The sequence below is a fragment of the Saccostrea cucullata genome, unplaced genomic scaffold (assembly GCF_032062105.1).
Source record: "Saccostrea cucullata isolate Sc308-1 unplaced genomic scaffold, CSIRO_AGI_Scuc_v1 ctg1577, whole genome shotgun sequence".
Taxonomy (NCBI): domain Eukaryota; kingdom Metazoa; phylum Mollusca; class Bivalvia; order Ostreida; family Ostreidae; genus Saccostrea; species Saccostrea cuccullata.
The window spans coordinates 161,434-182,590 of record NW_026923190.1 but is presented as its reverse complement, the minus strand read 5'-3'; the positions used below and the strand labels follow the sequence as shown (position 1 = coordinate 182,590).

Here is a 21,157-nt window from a genome sequence, read left to right as displayed (position 1 = left end):
GACAACAACTAAATAATTGTATGTACATGTAAGTTTATCTCATCTGATATGTAAGAGATTCATTGTATTAATGAAAAACGTTCAGTCAAAACAGTGCTTCTTTCTGTCTTTGATTTTGAGTGTCTGCTTTATTTTGATTTTTTTAATTATTGTTTTTGAGATTTGTTTTAATTAATTTAAAACAATACTGAAATTGATATAGGGCTACTATAACTATTTCACATGATGGAAGTGCAATAAGCATCGCGCTACACCCGGGGCTTCCATTTTTGAGCTATTAGGAATTTTAAATTCAAATGTAATACATGAAAAGCACCACCAGTATTTTCACTCCTTTTTGCTATTGAATTCCCTATATGGAAATATTCCAGACAGCATGCTCCTATTATCTATAAATCTCCACAACTGCATCCATTTTTCAGTACTACCAGACTGAATTACTTAAAAACGATCTTTTTTTCCTAATTTGAATTTCCCCTTTCCTTTGTTTAATATAGCAATATTTGCATGTACATGTATTCCTCACAGATATCTCATTATTAAATTATATACATTCACTCGATCAGCTGAATGATAAGTGTCATGCAATTATGTTGCGTTTTTTTTTTATTTAAAGCCATATATGGCGTAACTGATCAGAATAATATTTCAAAAAAAATACAATATTCAGTAAAGAAATATAGTAAATACATTTAAATTTAAAGCTTTTCATACCATTCGGAGCACGGAGAACACCTCGTTTCATCTAATAATGCAATTTTATCTTCTCCGTAATGTGTTATTTAAATCTATTGTATTTTCTTCCGAGTCGGAGGAAATTCCGAGAACCCAATTTAAATTGTGGTATCTTTATAGCGCAATTGACTTAGATTTTGTAATTTACGGAAAAGTTCTATCTTTATTATGTTTATGTAAATTAATGATACAAATAATAACTTTTTATAATTTCAGTCTCATAATTTTCATTGTACATACGCCATATATGACTTTAAATGATTCAAGATGAAAACAAAATGATTTTTGCTTCATTTTAATTAGACGAACTAGTGATTGACCAGAAAACGAATATTTATAATCTTTTTTCTTTTTTTTTAAATCATTAATTTATATATAATTAAATTTTTCAAGCGAAAATTAAATTAAACTTTACTTTTAAAAAGAATCATCTGTAGTTAATACCCTGATTTTTTCACGATGAACTTTTTTTTAATGTTACTTTTTAATTTTTGCCTCTTTATTTGGGCTTGTCACTTTTTACTCGGGGATAGTTACTTTATTGCCCCAAGCTGTGGATTAGTACTTGATTTCCTTAATTGCACAGCGATGACTATGATTTAATAGCACAAAAAGCTAGTGGGTTTACGTATGTGAATTTATATGATTAATGCTTACTTGTGATTTTTAGGTTAACTGGAGATAATGATTCCTTTTTTCCATTGATATTTCATTAATATTTTCCTAAATATTATGCTACAATAAATTGGTTTAGATTTTTTTTTTCTAAAAGTAATCAATAATTGCAATGGAAATTAAAACCATAATCATGTTCATTGAGGATTTTCAATATGTAACAAGTCAAACAGGCACTTTAAATGTGAACATTGCAAAGAACACAATCTGCAGAAGAAGACCCTCAGAAATAGGACAATTGTAAATAATCAGTAAAATAATCAGGAATACTTCATGCAAACCATAAGATTTTTAGAGACATTTTCGCTTCTTAAATTAGAAGAAATGGAGGGAAAAACTTGTACATACTACATAACTACTAGGCAACCAACCTTAAACTGCAGGAAAGCTTTTGATTTGTGCAATACAGCTACATAAAACCTCTTTTGTATTCATGTTGAGTTTGAGAAAGTACCTTATTTTTTTTTCTAGTGTTTGCCAACATTTTCATGCAAACTGTTTGCTTGTTTGTACTATCATTTCATTTTATATTCTTCAGATGCCCTTTACCTTTGCCAGTTTTGAATCATTTGTTTTAAGGGCATCTGAGGGTTGGTGCCAGAACTAAATTAATTGTAAAGTAAATACCGTTGTACTATTCGGTCATAGGTTATGTTAATACGTGTCTAACATTTTGTTCTGATAGAGGTTGCATACAGGAAAAGAAACAGTACTAGATATCACTTCAAAGGAATAAAATAGCTTAATCTTGTAGATGTATTTTATGTAAGGATCATACTTCATGTCTGATGTGGTGAAAGTTATTCAAATTCTGTTTGACTGTAATTTGTTATATTTTCAATTTCTATCCAGCTAAGTAAATTTTTATTAAATGTTCTGCAAAGCTCCCAAAGGAAGGGGGTGTCAAGTGTGTCTCTGTCCCTGTCAAGATAATTTCAAAGCAGTTAGTAAAGTTTGGGTCAATTTTAAATCCTCTTAAGCAGAACCATTGGGCTAAAAACAAAACTAATGTGAAATCTTTATCATTAAGTGTAGAGATGTTTTTGAAGATTATGTACCCCTAATGTACTGATAGTGTTACATTAGAAGTCTAAAATTTGCAAGATATAGGTGTAAAATTAAATCTTTTTAAGATCTCCTTCTTAACAATTAGAAACTAACAAACTGTCTAATTAATATGCACCGTCGTTTTGTGTGTTAAATGATGATTCCATTTTGATAAAATTATGGCAGATGGGGGTAGGATGAAGACGCAGTTAGACATAGAAGAAACAAAAAAGAGTTGATAGAATTTAGTTTTTCTTCCATTTTATTTATCAATACATATTTCTGAATAAGAAAAATACTTCTACTTCTTGGTTGGGTTTGATCAACATAAAGATTGATCTTACTGTAGTCAAGAAAAACATGATTTATACGGCAAACAGATGCCTTTATCTAATTGCAGAATGAATAAAAAGGACAGAGGCAGATGTGAAGGAGATGCATGAAATGAGGAATATTTCAAAGATTGCCTGAGCATAACCACTGCTACTGGATAAACGTATGGCAATATAAAAGAGCAGGGTCAATGGAGGTATCATACAGTATAGGCCATGAGAGACCCTGAAGAAGAAAGTGTGGAAGAAAAACAAAAATAATACCATTTTGACATTTATTCAAATATAAAATTTGGGCATGTAATGACTTTTCTCTTGCCTTTAGACTGATAACAGTGATGATTTGATTTAATATCTTTATCCCGATTTGTCGAAAAGATATGGACATAGTGCATCAAGTATTTTAAAGTTTTGATACAACGAATTCATTCATTGTACTTGTAACTGAGTTTTCTGGTGCGACACTGTTTTATCGGCTACAAAACTAAGTTTGTGATTTCCAAACCAGATTACTGAGATACATGTAATATCTTTTAACATCGGTGACTTTTAAATCCATTCTTTTACATCTCAGAAGTAATTTTATTATAACAGGGAAAATATGCATTGTACATATATCTGTAATAAACAGGATCATAGAAATTTCCCATATAGTACAACGCAATCTTAGCAACTGAAGGCAAATATTTTATCTAGGGTGTGATCTATTTATCAATATGGTTTTCAGCATCTTGCTCTACCTGTAATGACTTGCTCCAAGTTCCAATATTTGATTTTAAATTTTGCAAACATGGTTATAAAATTCTTTAAAAGCCAAATAGTTTAGGCTCAAAATGCTTATATATTTCCTATCATTTGTAAAGTGTATACTGAATGAGATGTGGAATGATAGAATTAAAGTATTAGATATGTTTTGGACTTATGAATGCTTTTGCAGATAAATTTGAATTTAACTGGGGAAGGTAAGTGTCATACTTATTGGTAATCTAATGCAAGAGTATAAATATCCAATACAAATTTGAGAATTTTAATGCAGGGTATAAGTATCCCAAGAAGAATTGAACAAGTGAACGTTACATGTTGGGTTTAATTCTAATGTTGGGATGTAATATCCAAGAGGAGTTAAACCAATGTCCAATACCTATTGGGTTTTCTTTCTTATCAAAAAAAAATTGAGTAACCCAAGAAGAATGTCAAATACCTTTTAATTTATATACTATTGAAGGGATGAAGATAGCAAAGAAGAATTGGACAGTGTCCATTACCTGTTGGGTGGTATTCTTATGAAACAATTCAAGAAACCCAAGAAGAATTGGAAATGTGTCCATTACCCGTTGGGTGGGATGTACATATCCAAAGGGAGTTGGACAAATGTCCATTATCTCTTGGGTGGTATTCTTATGAAACAATTCAAGAAACCCAAGAAGAATTGGACAAATGTCCATTACCTGTTGGGTGAGATATAGATATCCAAGAGGAGTTGAACAGGTGTCCATTACCTGTTGGGTTGTATTTTGATGATGCAAATCAAGAAACCAAAGAATTAGACAAGTGTCCATTGCATGTTGGGTGGGATGTAGATATCCAAGAGGAGTTGGACAGGTGTCTATGACCTGTTGGGTAATAGTCTGATGAAACAATTCAAGAAACCCTAGAAGAAATGGACAAGTGTCCATTACCTGTTGGGTGGTATGTAGATATCCAAGAGGAGTTAGACAGGTGTCCATTATCTGTTGGGTTGTATTTTGATGATGCAATTAAAGAAACCCAAGAATTAGACAAGTGTCCTTTTGCTTTTTGGGTGAGATCTAGATATCTAAAAGGAGATGGACAGGTGTCCATTACCTGTTGGGTGGTATTCTGATGAAACAATTCAAGAAACCCAAAAAGAATTGGACAAGTGTCCATTACCTGTTGGGTTGTATTTTGATGATGCAATTCAAGAAACCAAAGAATTAAACAAGTGTCCATTGCTTGTTGGGTGGGATGTAGATACCCAAGAGGAGTTGGACAGATGTCCATTACCTGTTGGGTGGTAGTCTGATGAAACAATTCAAGAAACCCTAGAAGAAATGGACAAGTGTCCATTACCTGTTGGGTGGTATGTAGATATCCAAGAGGAGTTAGACAGGTATTCATTAATTGTCGGGTTGTATTTTAATAATGCAATTCAAGAAACCAAGAAGAATTAGACAAGTGTCCATTGCCTGTTGGGTGGGATGTAGATATCCAAAAGGAGTTGGGCAGATGTCCATTACCTGTTAGGTGGTATTCGTATGAAACAATTCAAGAAACCCAAGAAGAATTAGACAAGTGTCCATTACCTGTTGGGTGGGATTTAAATATCCAAGAGGACTTGGACAGGTGTCCATTACCTGTTGGATGGTATTTTAATAAGGATTTTCAAGAAACCTAAAAAGAATTGGACAAGTATCCATTTCCTGTTGGGTGGGATGTAGATATCCAAAAGGATTTGGACAGATGTCCATTACCTGTTGGGTGGTATTCTGAAGAAGCAATTCAAGAAACCCAAGAAGAATTGGACAAGTGTCCATTACCTGTTGGGTGGGATGTAGATATCCAAGAAGAGTTAGACAGGTGTCTATTACCTGTTGGGTTGTAATTTGATCAGGAGATTCAAGAAATCCAAATAGAATTGAACAGTGTACACATATTTTATTGTTCTTGGGTAGTTTAATCCCTTCGACAAAATACAACCCAACAGGTATTGGAACCTGTCCAATGCCTGTAGGATACCTTCATTCTGCCCAACATGTAATGGGCATTTGCTTATCATTAATTGGCCATGACTCAAAAAGGTTTCTCCTTAAATACTTATTTTTGTTATTCAAGAAAGGTTGAACAGAGTCTGAGATGTGTTGAGTTGTGTTTGTACTTAGATATTCATATATTTTAATATTAGATATTTTGAAATATACAGGTGTATATCCTTATTGCTAAGAACAAATTAGTTAGGTGTTACAATAAAAGAGCTATATCACAGAAATTGACAAAAATATGGGTTCAAAGATTTTCAGTCTTGTCTGAATTTACCAGCAAATATCAAATATTTATTACATTTTCTCGTTACACAATTAGCACTAGTTTGTTGTATTCTACTGCGCATTCAGGTGACCGTTAAGATCCTTGGGCTTCTTGTTAAAGTATGCATCAGAAAAAATTCCAATAAAATCAAACACGTCATTTTTTAGATTTTAGATATTCCATTAATCAGGAAAAAATACAATAATATGTTTTTATTGATTTTTTGTATGGGGACGAGTAGCGCTCCATTCCTTTAAAGTAATGTAGCCGAGGCCCCGAAGGTACATGTGTAATAACCCGCGTAAAATCTGCCTCTTTAATTGCTTGTATTTATTGGTTGTTAATACATGATAAATATAATTATTTATATGATGTACTCTAAATTATATACAATACATGTAGATATTTGTATAATATAAAATATATAGAGATATAAAGTAGGGCACACAAAGTGTACTGAAGTTGTTCTAATCCTATAATCGTTCAACAGCTTCGATAGCTTTTATTAGTGCAATGACCACAAATGCAACTTTCTCAAACTGGTGAGGGTCCCGGTTTCAGCTCTTAACGTAGAACCTACGTCGTCTGACATCATAACTAGTGAATGTGTTTAGCCTGTGCTAGATCCATTATGACGTCATAATTAATTCAATGTCATTTCCCATACTTTACAGCCTCAGTATAAAAATGGTAGAAAATACTGCATTTTGAAATTCACAGAATTCAATTTAAAATCATGCCGAAATAATCTTAATTCGATTTATATTTTTTTTTAAAATATAATACTTAATGAATATATTTTTCTTGAATTAGAGAAACCTGCAGGCACCTTTCATTTAATAGATCTTGACCTTAATTAAGTTGACAAATCCAAGACTATCTTGTGTGATGAAATTGCCATGTATACAACTTACTGTAATAATGTAAATGGTATGTAACTATTTTGAAGGAATGCGAAAATCCTTTAAAAAACCGTCAGTTGCCAACTAAATAGTGTAATATATTGAAGAAATGTGTCGAGGTCAAAGATGTACATGTTGTAGATTGTGTGTACATTTTGTGATATCTATCATGAAATGATATGCATTCCTTTTCATAATTATTTGTTACTTATTCATATTCAAGGAGTTTTATTTCAATTTCTCTATTTAATATGATCTTTTAAATTAAAAGCACATTTTTTATAAACATCTTTGATCTGAAAGTAGCCCCAAATAGTCATTTAATAATAAAATCCATGTAAGTGCAAAAAGGTCAAGAATATTAGCATCGGTAAATAACCTATCTCTCATTAGTTAGAGGGGAAAGGTATATATTTTAATCACTTTTTGTAATCATTTGGGAATGTTCTTTATCATATCAAAGATTGAAAACATTGTGACAAAGACTTCTGAAAAATATTTAACAATGTAGGGTGGAAATTTGACTGAAAATAAATAGAGTTCATTTGCCTATAGTTTTGAAAATGTGGACTTATATTTTATGTCAATTGAATAAAAAAGAATTTATTCTCGGGAAATATTGTTTAATACTGTTCAATTAATAAACAATAAAAACAACGATGTTTAAATAAGTAATTTTGGGATTTTTTTGTCTTCTTTGCAAGACAAGTACCCCTAAAATGACTGAAATTGTGAAGTCGCAATATGTATTTATCATTCCATGTTTAACTGGTTGCACTACATTTAATAACAAGGAAACCTGTCATGTGCTTTTAACTGATTGATAAGCAAGTGCTAATTTATCATTATGAAAAGTTTGAAAATCTTGTGACAAAGACTTCTCCGACATAGGTTCTACCTTAACAGCGGCATGCTTATTTTCTTTAAGTGCAAATAAACTTGATTAAATTTTTCGAAGTTTTTTTTTTATTGGGGCACGAGAAGGAGAATAAAAACATAAAAATTCCGTTTTCAATGTACTTTGCAACTCCCCATTCCTAAAAAAAATAATGGGGCGCTTAAATAAAAGAGTGACATCACAGGTATTTTTTTTTTACTTTGGTTTCTATTTAAATGAAAATGATACAGAAACACAGTCATGTAAAATTGTTTTCTTTTTATTTTCATCTTTCAGTATGAGACTGTTAATCTCGAGGGAGGAAAGAAGACTAAAAAGTCAGATTTTTCCAAATATCCGAAGACATGCAAAGGTGAATTTTTAAAATTTTAGAATGAAAAAACAGACACAATTTTTAATGCTATCATGCATTACTTTGTTTAGTTCCTTTAAAAATGAAATATTAGAATTCTTAAATCTAATCAAATTTTTAAATAGGAGGTTAAACAATGTGTGAAACACGTAGTCTAAAACATCTTTTAGTAATGTGCCTATTAACTTTTTGAGAGTTTGTGTGTTTTATCCCCGAGCCTTCTGCATGAAATTTCATAGTTATGCTGTAAGATGTAAGCCAATGACGACTCTTTTGTCGATTTCAAAACTTCAAAATAAATCGAGTCAATTTTCAAATTCAAAATTAAACAAAAAATGTGACAACAAATCTGATGTGAACTTCATTACCATTTTCTTTTGCCTGTCCATTACAAGATATAACTTTATTTCACTTTTGTTAAAAAATAACATTAATAAGAAGTACAACAACTACAATCACTACATATGTACAACATGATTTAATGCATTCCTTTCTAAAGAAAGTTCGGGTATATTGTTGTAATTCATGTCCGTCCGTCCGTCTGTCACACTTTTCTACCCTGAATTCCTCCTACATTTTTCACTGTAGCTTAATCATCTTTTGGGAGATGGTTGGTGGTGTCATTTAGATGTGCAGTAATGTTTCGGAATTTTGATTTTGCCCCAAGGGATTGCATGGGGTCGAAAAATGACGTTTTATATGCTAAAAGCCCCTTCTTCCCTGAACTCCTTCTAAATTTTACTCAGCAGCCGAATCATCTTTTGAGAGATGGTTGGTGGTGTCATGTAGATGTGCAGTAAGGTTTCGGAATTTTGATTTTGCCCCGGGGGGTCAAATGGGGATCGGAAAATGACGATTTTTATGCTAAAAGCCCCTTCTACCCTGAACTCCTTCTTCATTTTACTCAGCAGCCTAATCATCTTTTGGGAGATGGTTGGTTGTGTCATGTAGATGTGCAGTAAGGTTTTGGCATTTTGATTTTGCCCCGGGGGGGTCAAATGGGGGTCTAAAAATATGAGGTTTTTTATGCTTAAAGCCCCTTCTTCCCTGAACTCCTTCTACATTTTACTCAACAGCTTAATCATCTTTTGGGAGATGGTTGGTTGTGTCATGTAGATGTGCAGTAAGGTTTCAGTATTTTGATTTTGTCCTGGGGGGTCAAATGGGGGTCGAAAAATGAGGCTTTTTTATGCTAAATACCTTCTTCCCTGAACTCTTTCTATATTTTACTCAGCAGTCTAATCATCTTTTGGGAGATGGTTGGTGGTGTTATGTAAATGTGCAGTAAGGTTTCGGAATCGCAGCACAGTTAAGGTTACAAATGGAAATATCGGCGATTTTTAAAGATAAAAAATACATACTTTATTAGGATGGGCGATTCTTTTTAGGACTTCACTGATATAGAAAAAAATGTAATGTGGTTTAAATCTACATGTTGGGGACATTCAGATTTTTTATTTAGACTTGTCATGTCATGTCGACGTCACATGACTTTAGCAATTATACTTGCAGTTTAGAGGTCATCTATAAATTTCAAATATTGCAAGGGCATAACCAAGTTAAAAATCTTAGTTTAATTTATTATCCTTTTCAACACCATATGTAGTTTGTGAAAAGTGCTGCGAACCTATATAGATTCCCATTTTTAATTGCTAAAATTTAATTTGTGTAACGGCAGGTTGAATATTTTGCTCGTCAACTACATTAAATATAGCTATAATTAATTTATTTACAAGATTTCAAGAGGTTCGCAGCACTTTTCAAATATCTTAATGCTTCTTGAGTTTATGTTTAAAATCTTGACAAGATACATTGAGGGTATGCCCTTGCAATAAATCGATTTATTAGGGCCCTACCAGTACTATTTCAATGAATCTGCATACAAACACACGTTAGTATCGCTTGTCTGGAACATGTACGTACAGTTTATAAATTAAATACTAAAATAGACGTCGCATCCAAGTTAACGGCTTTTTATTTAATTGCAAATAATATTTTATTTGAGAACAAATGACATTTTTCATTGTACAAAATGTAACTTGATCAGTCTTTCACTGTGTACAAGCTGCGTCATTTTTCCGAGATGACGTCACATTGACAAGTGCATTGCGATCGATGCATCGTTTATATACTGTTGTGTGGGATGTTACAAGCGACAAAACTGCATGTAATAGTAAGTTTTTATGTAGTATACAGCTATCCAGGTGTTTAAAATAGCAAATATTTCATTTTATGGTATTTGAAGACCTTATATTATGCGTGACGTCATAGTAAACATTTCCCGTACAAATTAGGCCCCGCCTCCTTACTGTAACCTTAACTGTGCTGCGATTTTGATTTCACCCCGCGGGGTCAAATGGGGGTCGAAAATGAGGTTTTTTTATGCTAAAAGCCCCTTCTTCCCTGATCTCCTTCTACATTTTACTCAGCAGCCTAATCATCTTTTGGCAGAGTGCTGTTGGTGTCATGTAGATGTGCAGTAAGGTTTTGGCATTTTGATTTTGCCCCATGGGGTCAAATCAGTAGCCTCATCATCTTTAAGGAGAGTTAAATATTTTGAAAATTAGGTAAAACATCAACAACATAGGGTAAAAAAATCATAGCATCCAAGGAAACATCTTCAATTCTTATGAGTAGCGTACAAGTCAAATGTGAAAGTCATATCTCTTCTCAATCAAAAATTATAAGCATATGCAACATTTTTGAAAAGTAGGTTAAGCTTCATCTAGAAAGGTCTTATCATAGGTAATTAGATGCTGTCATGAGACAGTAATACCCGCACTAAGGTGTTTGCCTGTAAATACACGCTCCTACATATTGGGCGGCTTTCCACGGAAAAAGTCAAAATAATTCTATAATTTACATGTATTCGTCAAATTGAATATGAAATTCTCAAACCCTGTGACCTATAACTCAGAACCTCTTATATTTATTTTATACATGCTTAATTCATTATATACCAGTATACCAGTCTGAATTCTATTAATGATGTAAATTCATGCGCGGATCTGTCGGGGCGGGGGGGGGGTCAGGGGGGTCAATTTACAAAGTTAAAAAATGTATATACTAAAAAAAGGAAAAAGTTACAATGGACCCCCCTTGGAAAACGCAGACCCCCCTGGTAAACACAAATATGTGTAAAATGGGTATGAAAAGTTAAACATTTGAGGCAATAGAAGTCGCCACTACCCCCCCCCCCCACCACGATATTTACACATTTTTTACTTTAGGGTTTTTTTTTTTGGTTGTCAAGAAATTTCTGGGATTAGATTTTTTTTGGACTGAGGTGGACCCCCCCCCCCCTGGAAAAAATTTCTGGATCCGCGCCTGAAATTAGATTCTGATATATGTTTTGCTCATAATAGGACCATTTTAAATTTACTAATCCCTCCCCCACTCGACACCACAATCACACAGCACATACTTTTTGGAATATGCTAGATGGAAAAGGTTTGTTAAGATTTAATATCGTTTGTTATGAATTAATTTAAAATTTGTTCTTGTACTATACATGTTAACATGTAAATTTCTACATCACATCACGTTGGGTCACCCATTATCATATTTATAGATTAAACACCATTTTGCACACCTCGGCCGATTCCCAATTCATCTGATAAGGTGACGGAATCGACGAAGGTTCGCCGAATGGAATTAGCACATGGCTGCAGTCTGGTGTGCATTGGATTAATTCATTTTGTGTTATAATTGGATTTATATTTCATGAAGTTGATGAGACACAGGCAGTCGGTAAGTAGAAGTTTAAGTATAGTGGGTGGGGGGGGGGGGGGTAAAATACACCCAAACGATTAGGTTAAAGTTCAAAAAGGGTCAAAGATCATCGCATGCCACACTAGACGAATTTCATATTGTGAAGTTATCTCCCGTTGTCAATGTGACATTCTGTTACTGAACTTACTGCCAATACTGGTGCGGATCCAGAATTTTTTTCGGAAGTAGGGAGGGGGGTTCACATCTCAGTCAAAAAATTCCAGCCCAGAATTTCCTGACAAGCAGGAGGAAAAAACTGAAAACAAATAAACAAATAAAAAACAATGATAGTGAGGTCAATGTTATCTAAGTCCGGGGGAGGATGTCCAGAGTCATTTTTATTTGCTTCAGTATATAGTCTTGTTTTAACAACAAAGCAAATTCCAGATGGGGGGATGGGGGGATTCCAATCTACCTACCCAATTCCTGTCCCTGAAATAACAATCTTTTTTTGTGATTCCAATTAAATAGTATATTTTTCCATTTGACTAATTATTATACATATTTTGTTTCTTGTGTTTATATTATGTCTGTCTATTAGTCTGCAGAAATTATAACCTAGCTAGCTTACCCATAAGTTTTAAGTGGGATGGGCTATACAAATGGCTTCCACATTTTATAGGTTTATTTCTTGTGACAATTAAGACCTTTTATTTGGGTACCAGTAATTTTTACCTCTGATCGCTTGACCTAGGATACACATTTTTTACAAGAAAAATACCAAACTTTAAACTCTGACTAAAATTTGATCAGTACAGTACCGACCAGACCCAACCTGACACAAAGCAGTCCCAGAGCAGTCCCGGGGACTGCTTTCTGGGACTGCTAAAGCAGTCCCACAGCGGTCCCAGGGCAGTCCCATAGCGGTCCCAGAGCAGTCCCACAGCAGTCCCAGAGCGGTCCCAGCAGTCCCAGCGGTCCCAGAGAGCAGTCCCAGCAGTCCCAGAAAGCAGTCCCAGCAGTCCCAGTGGGCGGGGTTTATTAATTTAATGGGCGGAGCTAACTCAGAAATGAGATTTCCAATAAACAATGGAACTATAAGAGTGTAGAAATTGATTCTGGATAGTATGCCAGGAATCCTTACATGTACACGAAGGTCATTAATGAACAGAACATGTACGCGCATGAAAAATGAAATAATTATTAATCATATTTATTGGAGGAAGAAGGCTTCACACTTACATGTACAGTCATATATGAATTACACTGAACATGAATATTTAATCACAAGTTTTTGGGTATATTAATAATTCTCTTGTGATTGATACTGGTTCCCATATTTATTTTTTATACAGAAAATTAAACGTGAATTAAATATTTTCCACCAGAAGAAGCTTTAGATCTTAATAGATCTTATCATTATATGGCCAATTTAGATTATCGGGATACTATAAAGTTAGAGTTTTCTTAAGCATTAGGTCTTGTAAACATATTCTTTGTTAATTTTGCCAAGTATTATTTTTCAGTCATTATTTTTACTGACATGTCAATTTAATTATCGTTAAAATCTAGTTCTATAAAACTCAGTTTTAAGTGTTTTATTTGTTAATGTTAGAGTGTACATCTGTAAATCACCAGAATGGAAGCTTCAGATTATATTCAAAATTAATTAATCCCGAAAGAAATTTAAACACATTTCATTTATCATTTTTTTCGCAGTTAAGAAATTGAAATTAGGGTCATTGTTTACCAGCATGTTCAATGATGTGTAACACTGATACAAATACCCAAATAACATGTATCGATTTTTCTGCCCAAAGGCGATTGAAACAGTGGGTGTTGATATCATATAAACATTAATCGGCCAGGTAAACACTGTCTAGCAAAACAAAAAAGAAATAAATCAATTCCCGGTATTTTCATTTTTAAAAAAAATAAATAAAGATACATGAACTCTTTTAAAAACTTGTTTATTAATTAAAAGCTACCAGTAATTCATTAATTCCCCCAATGATTATTCACATAGTTTATGTTATGGGAGAATTGTAGCATAATTTTATTTCATGGTCATTTAATAAATTGTCGGGTTTTATTTGAGGGTTACACAGAATACTCTTTTTTTTAGCGTAGTCCTTATAAAATGTGTAGCATTTTTAATAAAAGACATCTTATATCTAACCATGCTAACTGTAATGATTATTATTACTAATGCAAATTTTGAGTATATATTAAAATTTAACATTAAATAATTAAAAAAGGCACACATGTAGCTTTTTTTTTTCTCATAAACTTGTAGTTTATTTTTAGGGATAAAAACTTTCTCAAGAATTCTTTATTTATCAACTTTATTTTTTTAAAATTTATACTAAATACACATTAATTTGTGCAAATATACAGTCCTTGAAAATATCAATTAACTATAATAATCTCTACTTATTAAAAGAATGTAAGAAATCCTTGCTTATTAAACAGTTTAAACTCCTCATTGTTGCAAGTACACAAAACAACAAGGAGCCTGCAAATTTAGAATACACAAGGGGGCGGAGCTATCATGTCACTCAGAACCTTTTTCACACATGAGTGAACAAAGCAGTCCCAGAAAGCAGTCCCAGGGGCAGCTGGGACTGCTGGGACTGCTTTTCATAGCAGTCCCAGAGCAGTCCCATAGCGGTCCCAGAGCAGTCCCACAGCGGTCCCAGAGCAGTCCCACAGCAGTCCCAGAGCGGTCCCAAAGCAGTCCCGGGGACTGCTTTCTGGGACTGCTTTGGTGTCAGGTTGGGTCTGGTCGGTACTGTAGGTGCTAGGGTTTTCATGCTTAACATGTCTATTCATTGTGAACTGTGAATAGGTATAAATATGTTTGACCTTGACCCTAGAGTTTGAACCACTTAAACAAAAAAATTAATCTTAGCAATTAACTTTTGAACAGGAATTATCAGGGATTTCTTTATTTCACACGTGCATTCCTTGTGACAAGACTTTCTTCTGATACTAACAATTTGAACCCTTTGTCCTTGACCTTTGAGTTTGACAAATATTTGAGAAACTTCAACCTTCGCCATAGGCTTCCATACAGGGACATCAGTGTTTCATAAACACATCTTATCTTCATTATTATTTGGTGATGTCTTCATATGAGGGAAAAATTCCCAAGATACATGTAGATGTATTCACAACAAACAAACAAATTACTAAAGAAAATATAAAACATGAATATGTTGGTCATGCATATCTCTGCATGAAAAAAAACAGCTTTTCAAATACTGCAACCATATTGCAACCCTTTCAAAACACTCATTTGAGCTTTCCTGGTTTCCTTAGCATATAACGTCTGTCGTGAAGTGTTGTCTATCTATTTGTCTGAAAACTTTTCACATTTTTAACTTCTCTAGAACCACTGGGCCAATTTTACCCAATTCATATAGAAATATGTACATTTGTATGTCGGACTGTCCATCTGTCTCAATAAATTTAACCTTGGTCATCACAGTCATATCTGAATGAGAAGAGACATTCATATTAAACTTATGTATTAGTAATTACCTGTGGCATGGGTATTTTTTACATGTGACCTAGAAGTTTGACCTACTTGCAAAAAAATTAAATTGTTATAAATTCATCATTTTGAAAGAGAAAAGTTAGGGCATTCATATCATAATGCATGTATATTATTACCTGTGATAAGACATTTCCAAATAAATCATGACTTTTACTCTGTGACCTTGACCTTGAAGCGATCAAGCCTTACCTACTTTTCAAAAATGTTGCATTTGCTTATAACTTTTGATTGAAATGAGATATGACTCTCACATTTGACATGTACATTAATTACTTATAAGAATTCAAGGTTTTTCCCAGCATGCGATGCTTCTTTACCCCTTGACGTTGATGTTTTACATAATTTTCAAAATATCTAACTCTCCTAAAAGATGATTAGGCTTCTGAGTAATATTAAGGAAGACTTCAGGGAAGACAGGGCTTTTTGCACAAAAAACGTCATTTTTCGACCCACATTTGACCCCCTGAGCAAAATCTAAATTCCGAAACCTTACTGCACATCTACATGACACTACCAACCATCTCCCAAAAGATGATTAGGCTACTGTGTAAAATGTAGGAGAAGTTCAGGGAAGACGGGGCTTTTTGCATAAAAAACGTCATTTTTTTACCCCCATTTGATCCCCTGGGGCAAGATCTAAATTCCGAAACCTTACTGCACATGTACATGACACCATCAATCATCTCCCAAAAGATAGGCTGTTGAGTAAAATGTAAGAGGAGTTCAGGGAAAACACGGCTTTTTGTATAAAAAAAAAACGTTATTTTTTTACCCCAATTTGACCCCCCGGGGCAAAATCAAAATTCCGAAACCTTACTGCACATCTACCTAAAACAACCAACCATCTCCCAAAAGATGATTAGGCTACTGTGAAAAATGTAGAAAGAGTTCCGGGAAGACGGGGCTTTTTGCATAAATAGCAACATTTTTCGACCCCCATTTGACCCCCCGGGGCAAAATCAAAATTCCGAAACCTTACTGCACATATACATGACACCACTAATCATCCCCAAAAAGATGATTAGGCTGCTAAGTAAATGTAAGAAGAGTTCAGGGAAAATGGGGCTTTTTGCATTAAAAAAAAACGTCATTTTTCGACCCCCATTTGACCCCCCGGGGCAAAATCAAATTTCCGAAACCTTACTGCACATCTAAATGACACCACCAATCATCCCCAAAAAAGTGATTAGGCTGCTGAGTAAAATGTAGATGGAGTTCAGGGAAGACGGGACTTTTTGCACAAGAAACGTCATTTTTCGACCCCAATTTGACCCCCCGGGCCAAAATCAAATTTCCGAAACCTTACTGCACATCTACATGACACCACCAACCATCTCCCAAAAGATGATTAAGCTACTGTGTAAAATGTAGGAGTTCAGGGAAGAAAAGTGTGACAGACGGACGGGCGGACGGACATGAGTAACAACAATATACCCGAACTTTCTTTAGAAAGTGCGGGTATAATAATATGCATGCTTGTATAATATGAATTCTACAAAAATGATAAATTTAATTAAAGCAATGTCATTTTTTTGCAAGTAGATCAAACTTCAAGGTCATGTGTAAAAAAAATCATGCCATTATCATAGGTAAATACTAATACATGTGTTTTATATTAATACAAATGCCTTGTCTCTTCACATTTAATAGATATGACCGTGATGACCAAGGTTAAATTGACAGACTGACATACAGATGTACATATTTCTATGTAAATTTGTTAAAATTGGCCCAGTGGTTGTAGAGAAGTTAAAAATGTAGAAACTTTCCAGACAAACAGATGGACGATAGACGTAATGTGATAAGGAAACCAAAAAACTCAAATGAGCTAAACATGTAGGATTCATAAGTATTTTAAAGGGTTACCATGTTTGCAGTATTTGAAAAGCTTTTTTTCATGCAATTTTTGGAGAAGCTGAAAATGTATGACATATGTATCCATTATTGAAAAAAAACTGAACATTTCAGAAAACAGTATGATTGAAAATAATTAATAAAGGTGTTTTGAGTAGCAAAATAAAGGTAGTAAACTTTTATAGCTAATTCAATTGCAGAACTTAGTCAATTTTAAGAATCACGACCTTTTCAAATCTTATGATTATTGTTTTTAAAATATTTGTATAATCAGTTCTGATTCAAGGGAGAACAAGAGATACAACTAGCATGCTCATGTTTTATGTTATTTTTAGTAATTTGTTTGTTTGTTGTGAAAACATCTCTCTCTGGAATTTTTCCATCATATGGAGACACCGCCACTTTTAAATAATGAAGACAAGATGTGTTTGTTAAACACTGATGCCCATGTATGGCAGCATATGGCGAAGGTTGAAGTTTTTCAAATGTATGGCAAACTTAAAGGTTAGGTCAAATTGTTGGTATCAAAGTCTTGTCACAAGGAAAACACACGTGAAATAAGAAATCCCTGGTACTTCCTGTTCAAAAGTTAATTGCCAAGGTTAAAGTTTTTTTTAAGTGGGTCAAGCTCTAGGGTCAAGGTCAAACACATTTATACCTGTTAAACGTTCACAATGAATACACATGTTAAGCATGAAAGCCCTAGCACCTAATGATTAAAATGTAAACCAAATTACTGATGAAATTTCTTCAGACAAACAGACAGACATTATTTAATTAAGAAGCAAAATTTGTATATAGTCAAATGGGGAAAAATCTATTTTGGAGTCACAAGATCAATTGTAATTTCAGGGACAGGGAGTGGCTCTGGAGAGTGGACCTCCCCCCCCCCCCCCCTGGAATCTGCTTTGTTATTCAAATAAGACTATATACTGAAGCAAATAAAAAAATGATTTTGGACATTATCCCTTTATAAAACATAGACCCCACAACACAACTATCATTGATTTTATTTTTTTTTTCTTTTCTTCTGAGGAAATTCTGGTCTAGCATTTTTATGAGTGAGGTGTGAAACCCTCTCCCCCTCCTGAAAAAAAAATCTGGATCTGCACCAGTAACTGAATGTCACATGGACAACGGGAGATAACTTTACAATGTGAAATTTGGCTATTGTGGCATGCGATGATCTTTGAACTTTAACCTAATCTTTCGGTTTATTTTACCCCAATCTATACTTAAACTTGTACTCACCGACTGTCATAGGTCTTCATGAAATATATAATCCAGATATAACACAAAATGATTTTTTTCCATACACATCTGCACCATGTGCATGCTATGTAAACCTTGGATGATTCCGTTCAGTACGAATCAGCCGAGGTGTGCCGAGTGACGCTTAATCTAAAAGTATGTTATGGTTGGGTGTCGCAACCCAATGTGATGTAGAAATTTTCCAAAAAGTGATTATATGTAAACATGTAAAGTTCAAGAACAGATTTAAATAAATTAATTCATAATAAACTATGTTTTAACATAACTTTTCCATCTACATGTGTAGCCTATTTAAAAAAACCGTACTTTTCGTGAGATCGAGGGTGTGTATGTTTGTGGTGTTTGGGGGGATTATTTAATTTAAAAAGGTTCCAATTATGATCAAAACATTTTTTAAAATCTAATTTACACCATTAATTAGATTCTGTTTTTCAAGCACATATTCGTCGGAGCCAGGGGGGGGGGGGCTTTACCCCCCCCCCCCCCCTTTTTTGTAAAGATAGACATTTTCTATGTATTGAAAATTGTGGTTTACCTTTTTTGTTGGTTTTGCCCCCCCCCCAACACTTTCAATTTCCTTCCGATGCCTATGAAGTTTATAAAATACTGAGTCATAAGTCACAGGGTCTGAGAATGTTATACTCTAAGTGACAAATACATGTACTGTGTAAATTATAGAATTATTTTGACTTTTCCTTGGAAATCCCAATATGTACGGGTGTAGAGTTTAGAGGCAAACACATTAGTGCGGGTATTACTGTCTCATGACAGCATCTAGTTTTAAGTTTAAATTTGAGTCCAAAATAATAGTTTTTGTTCTCCAACGTCAGAATTTGTTATTGACTTACTAGTTGTTGGTAATCCTTACAAAAGTACAACAAAAATCAGTAAATATCATTAGTTTCCATGTGCTAAACCCCATAAGTTTACAATGCTCCTTGTGACAAGACCTTTTAATGGGTACATGAATTAATAAATGGGTACCAATTTTGGACACTCAATTTTGACCTTGGACACTTTCACATAAAAATATCACACTTAAAATTTTGACAACACTTTGGAACAGTTGTTGCTAAAGCTTTCATTCTTCAAATGTGTATTTGTTGTGACAAGGCCTGTCGGTTGATATCAATATTTTTGACCTTGACCAAATAGTTAGACCTACCTTTTAAAATCTTTAACCTTGATCATAACTTTTATCGGTTTGGAGAAGGGCCTCAAAATTACACAGATACATGTATATTCAATGTGACAATACTTTCCTTTGTGTACCAATAATTTTTACCTTTTGACCTTGACCATTGGAGTTAGACATTCATTTGAGAAAATTAAACACTGGCCTTTAGCTGCCACGTGGGGGATCTGTGTTTTATAATTACATCTTGTTTAATATATTTTCTCCATGATTATATGTTTAAGTCAATTTGATGATGTTTTGGGTTCAGCATAATAAAAATAAATTTATTATATTTTGTTTTATTACATTGTGTATACAATTTGCATTGTACATAAACTAACGAAAAAAATTAATAATGCAAAATATAACAACGAAAAAAACTTGCAAGTGCATTTTGCTTTATTCAAAATGTTTATTGTGTATTTCTTAATTAACGTTCCTCTCGAGAATTGTCCACTTATATGATATGGAAACGTATGGCACGCCGATTGGTTCAAAATTATTTTCTGCACAACGAACACGATTTTATACACGAGCTAGAAGAAAAATATAGACGAGTAAATTAAAAATGCACATATCGGTAAAAGTTGCACATAGTTTAAAAGATTTTTACACAAACATAACGAAAAATACACGAATCCGAATTTTTTTACACGATTAAAGGGTTTAATATGCACAAACAAAAATCGAAAATTGCACGAGCAGAGGAAACTAAAAATTACAAAAACAATTTTACTGCGCATACAGCTGTGCATATAATTACTATGCACATAGAATATTCGTCGTGTTCTTGGTTTTCTGTACTCTTTATCTCTTCATGTATGCTAAGCTAAATGTTATCGAGAATGGAAGTTGTTTTTTTTACAATCCGATTTCGAATGAAGTGTTTCCATCTGATCTATGCGAAGGTATTTCAAAGCTTCTTGAAAATACTATGTTTTTCGTATATTGACCGAGATCAAATATATATATTATATGATGCCATGCAAAAATTGTAACAAGAATGAATCGGTACGTTTGTGCTACAATGCGGGGTAAAAAAAAAAAGTACCCTTGCGTATGATGCAATCGACTCCGAACTAAAAGTATCTAGCGATGAACATACAGTACGGCTGACAAGGATCTTGATTTTAAAAAAATCATTTGAGGAGATTTTTTCCCCATTTCGGAATAGGAAATTAAATATTCAGTTGGCTGGATATATACAAATGTGTACATTTTTAAATTTAAAAAGTGAGGATTACCTAGCTTAGATGTACACAGCGTATTTATTTTATTTCTATTTACATATGTATCCAAACTTATAAAATATCCGATATCAATTTTGGTTAAATATCTGTAGCCTACTTTTTGTTATGGTTTTTTCCATGATATTTCATATTTTCAGTTATTAACTTCGAAATAAAAACAAGATATTTCTTGTAAGCGTTGCCCTCATTTGTAATGGCGATTACTTGATAAATGTTTTCATTTTTAATTAAAAAAAAGCACCAGATGAACAGAGAATTTACTTATCTACTCTATGTACATGCGCTTTTGTGTTCTTTAATTAAATTTGTCCGAATGAAAAAACAAAACTCTACTCAAATAATCCTGGC

General features: G+C 33.5%; 1 protein-coding gene across 1 annotated transcript in view; it reads left to right on the top strand.

Annotated features, from left to right (window-relative positions):
* Window positions 1–21,157, top strand: part of LOC134263394 (CD109 antigen-like) — a 97,394-nt gene that overhangs the window by 8,504 nt on the left and 67,733 nt on the right. Inside the window, exon 7 of the mRNA XM_062745728.1 lies at window positions 7,911–7,986. Within this exon, the coding sequence (XP_062601712.1) occupies window positions 7,911–7,986 (76 nt within the window). The remainder of the gene's footprint in view (window positions 1–7,910; window positions 7,987–21,157) is intronic.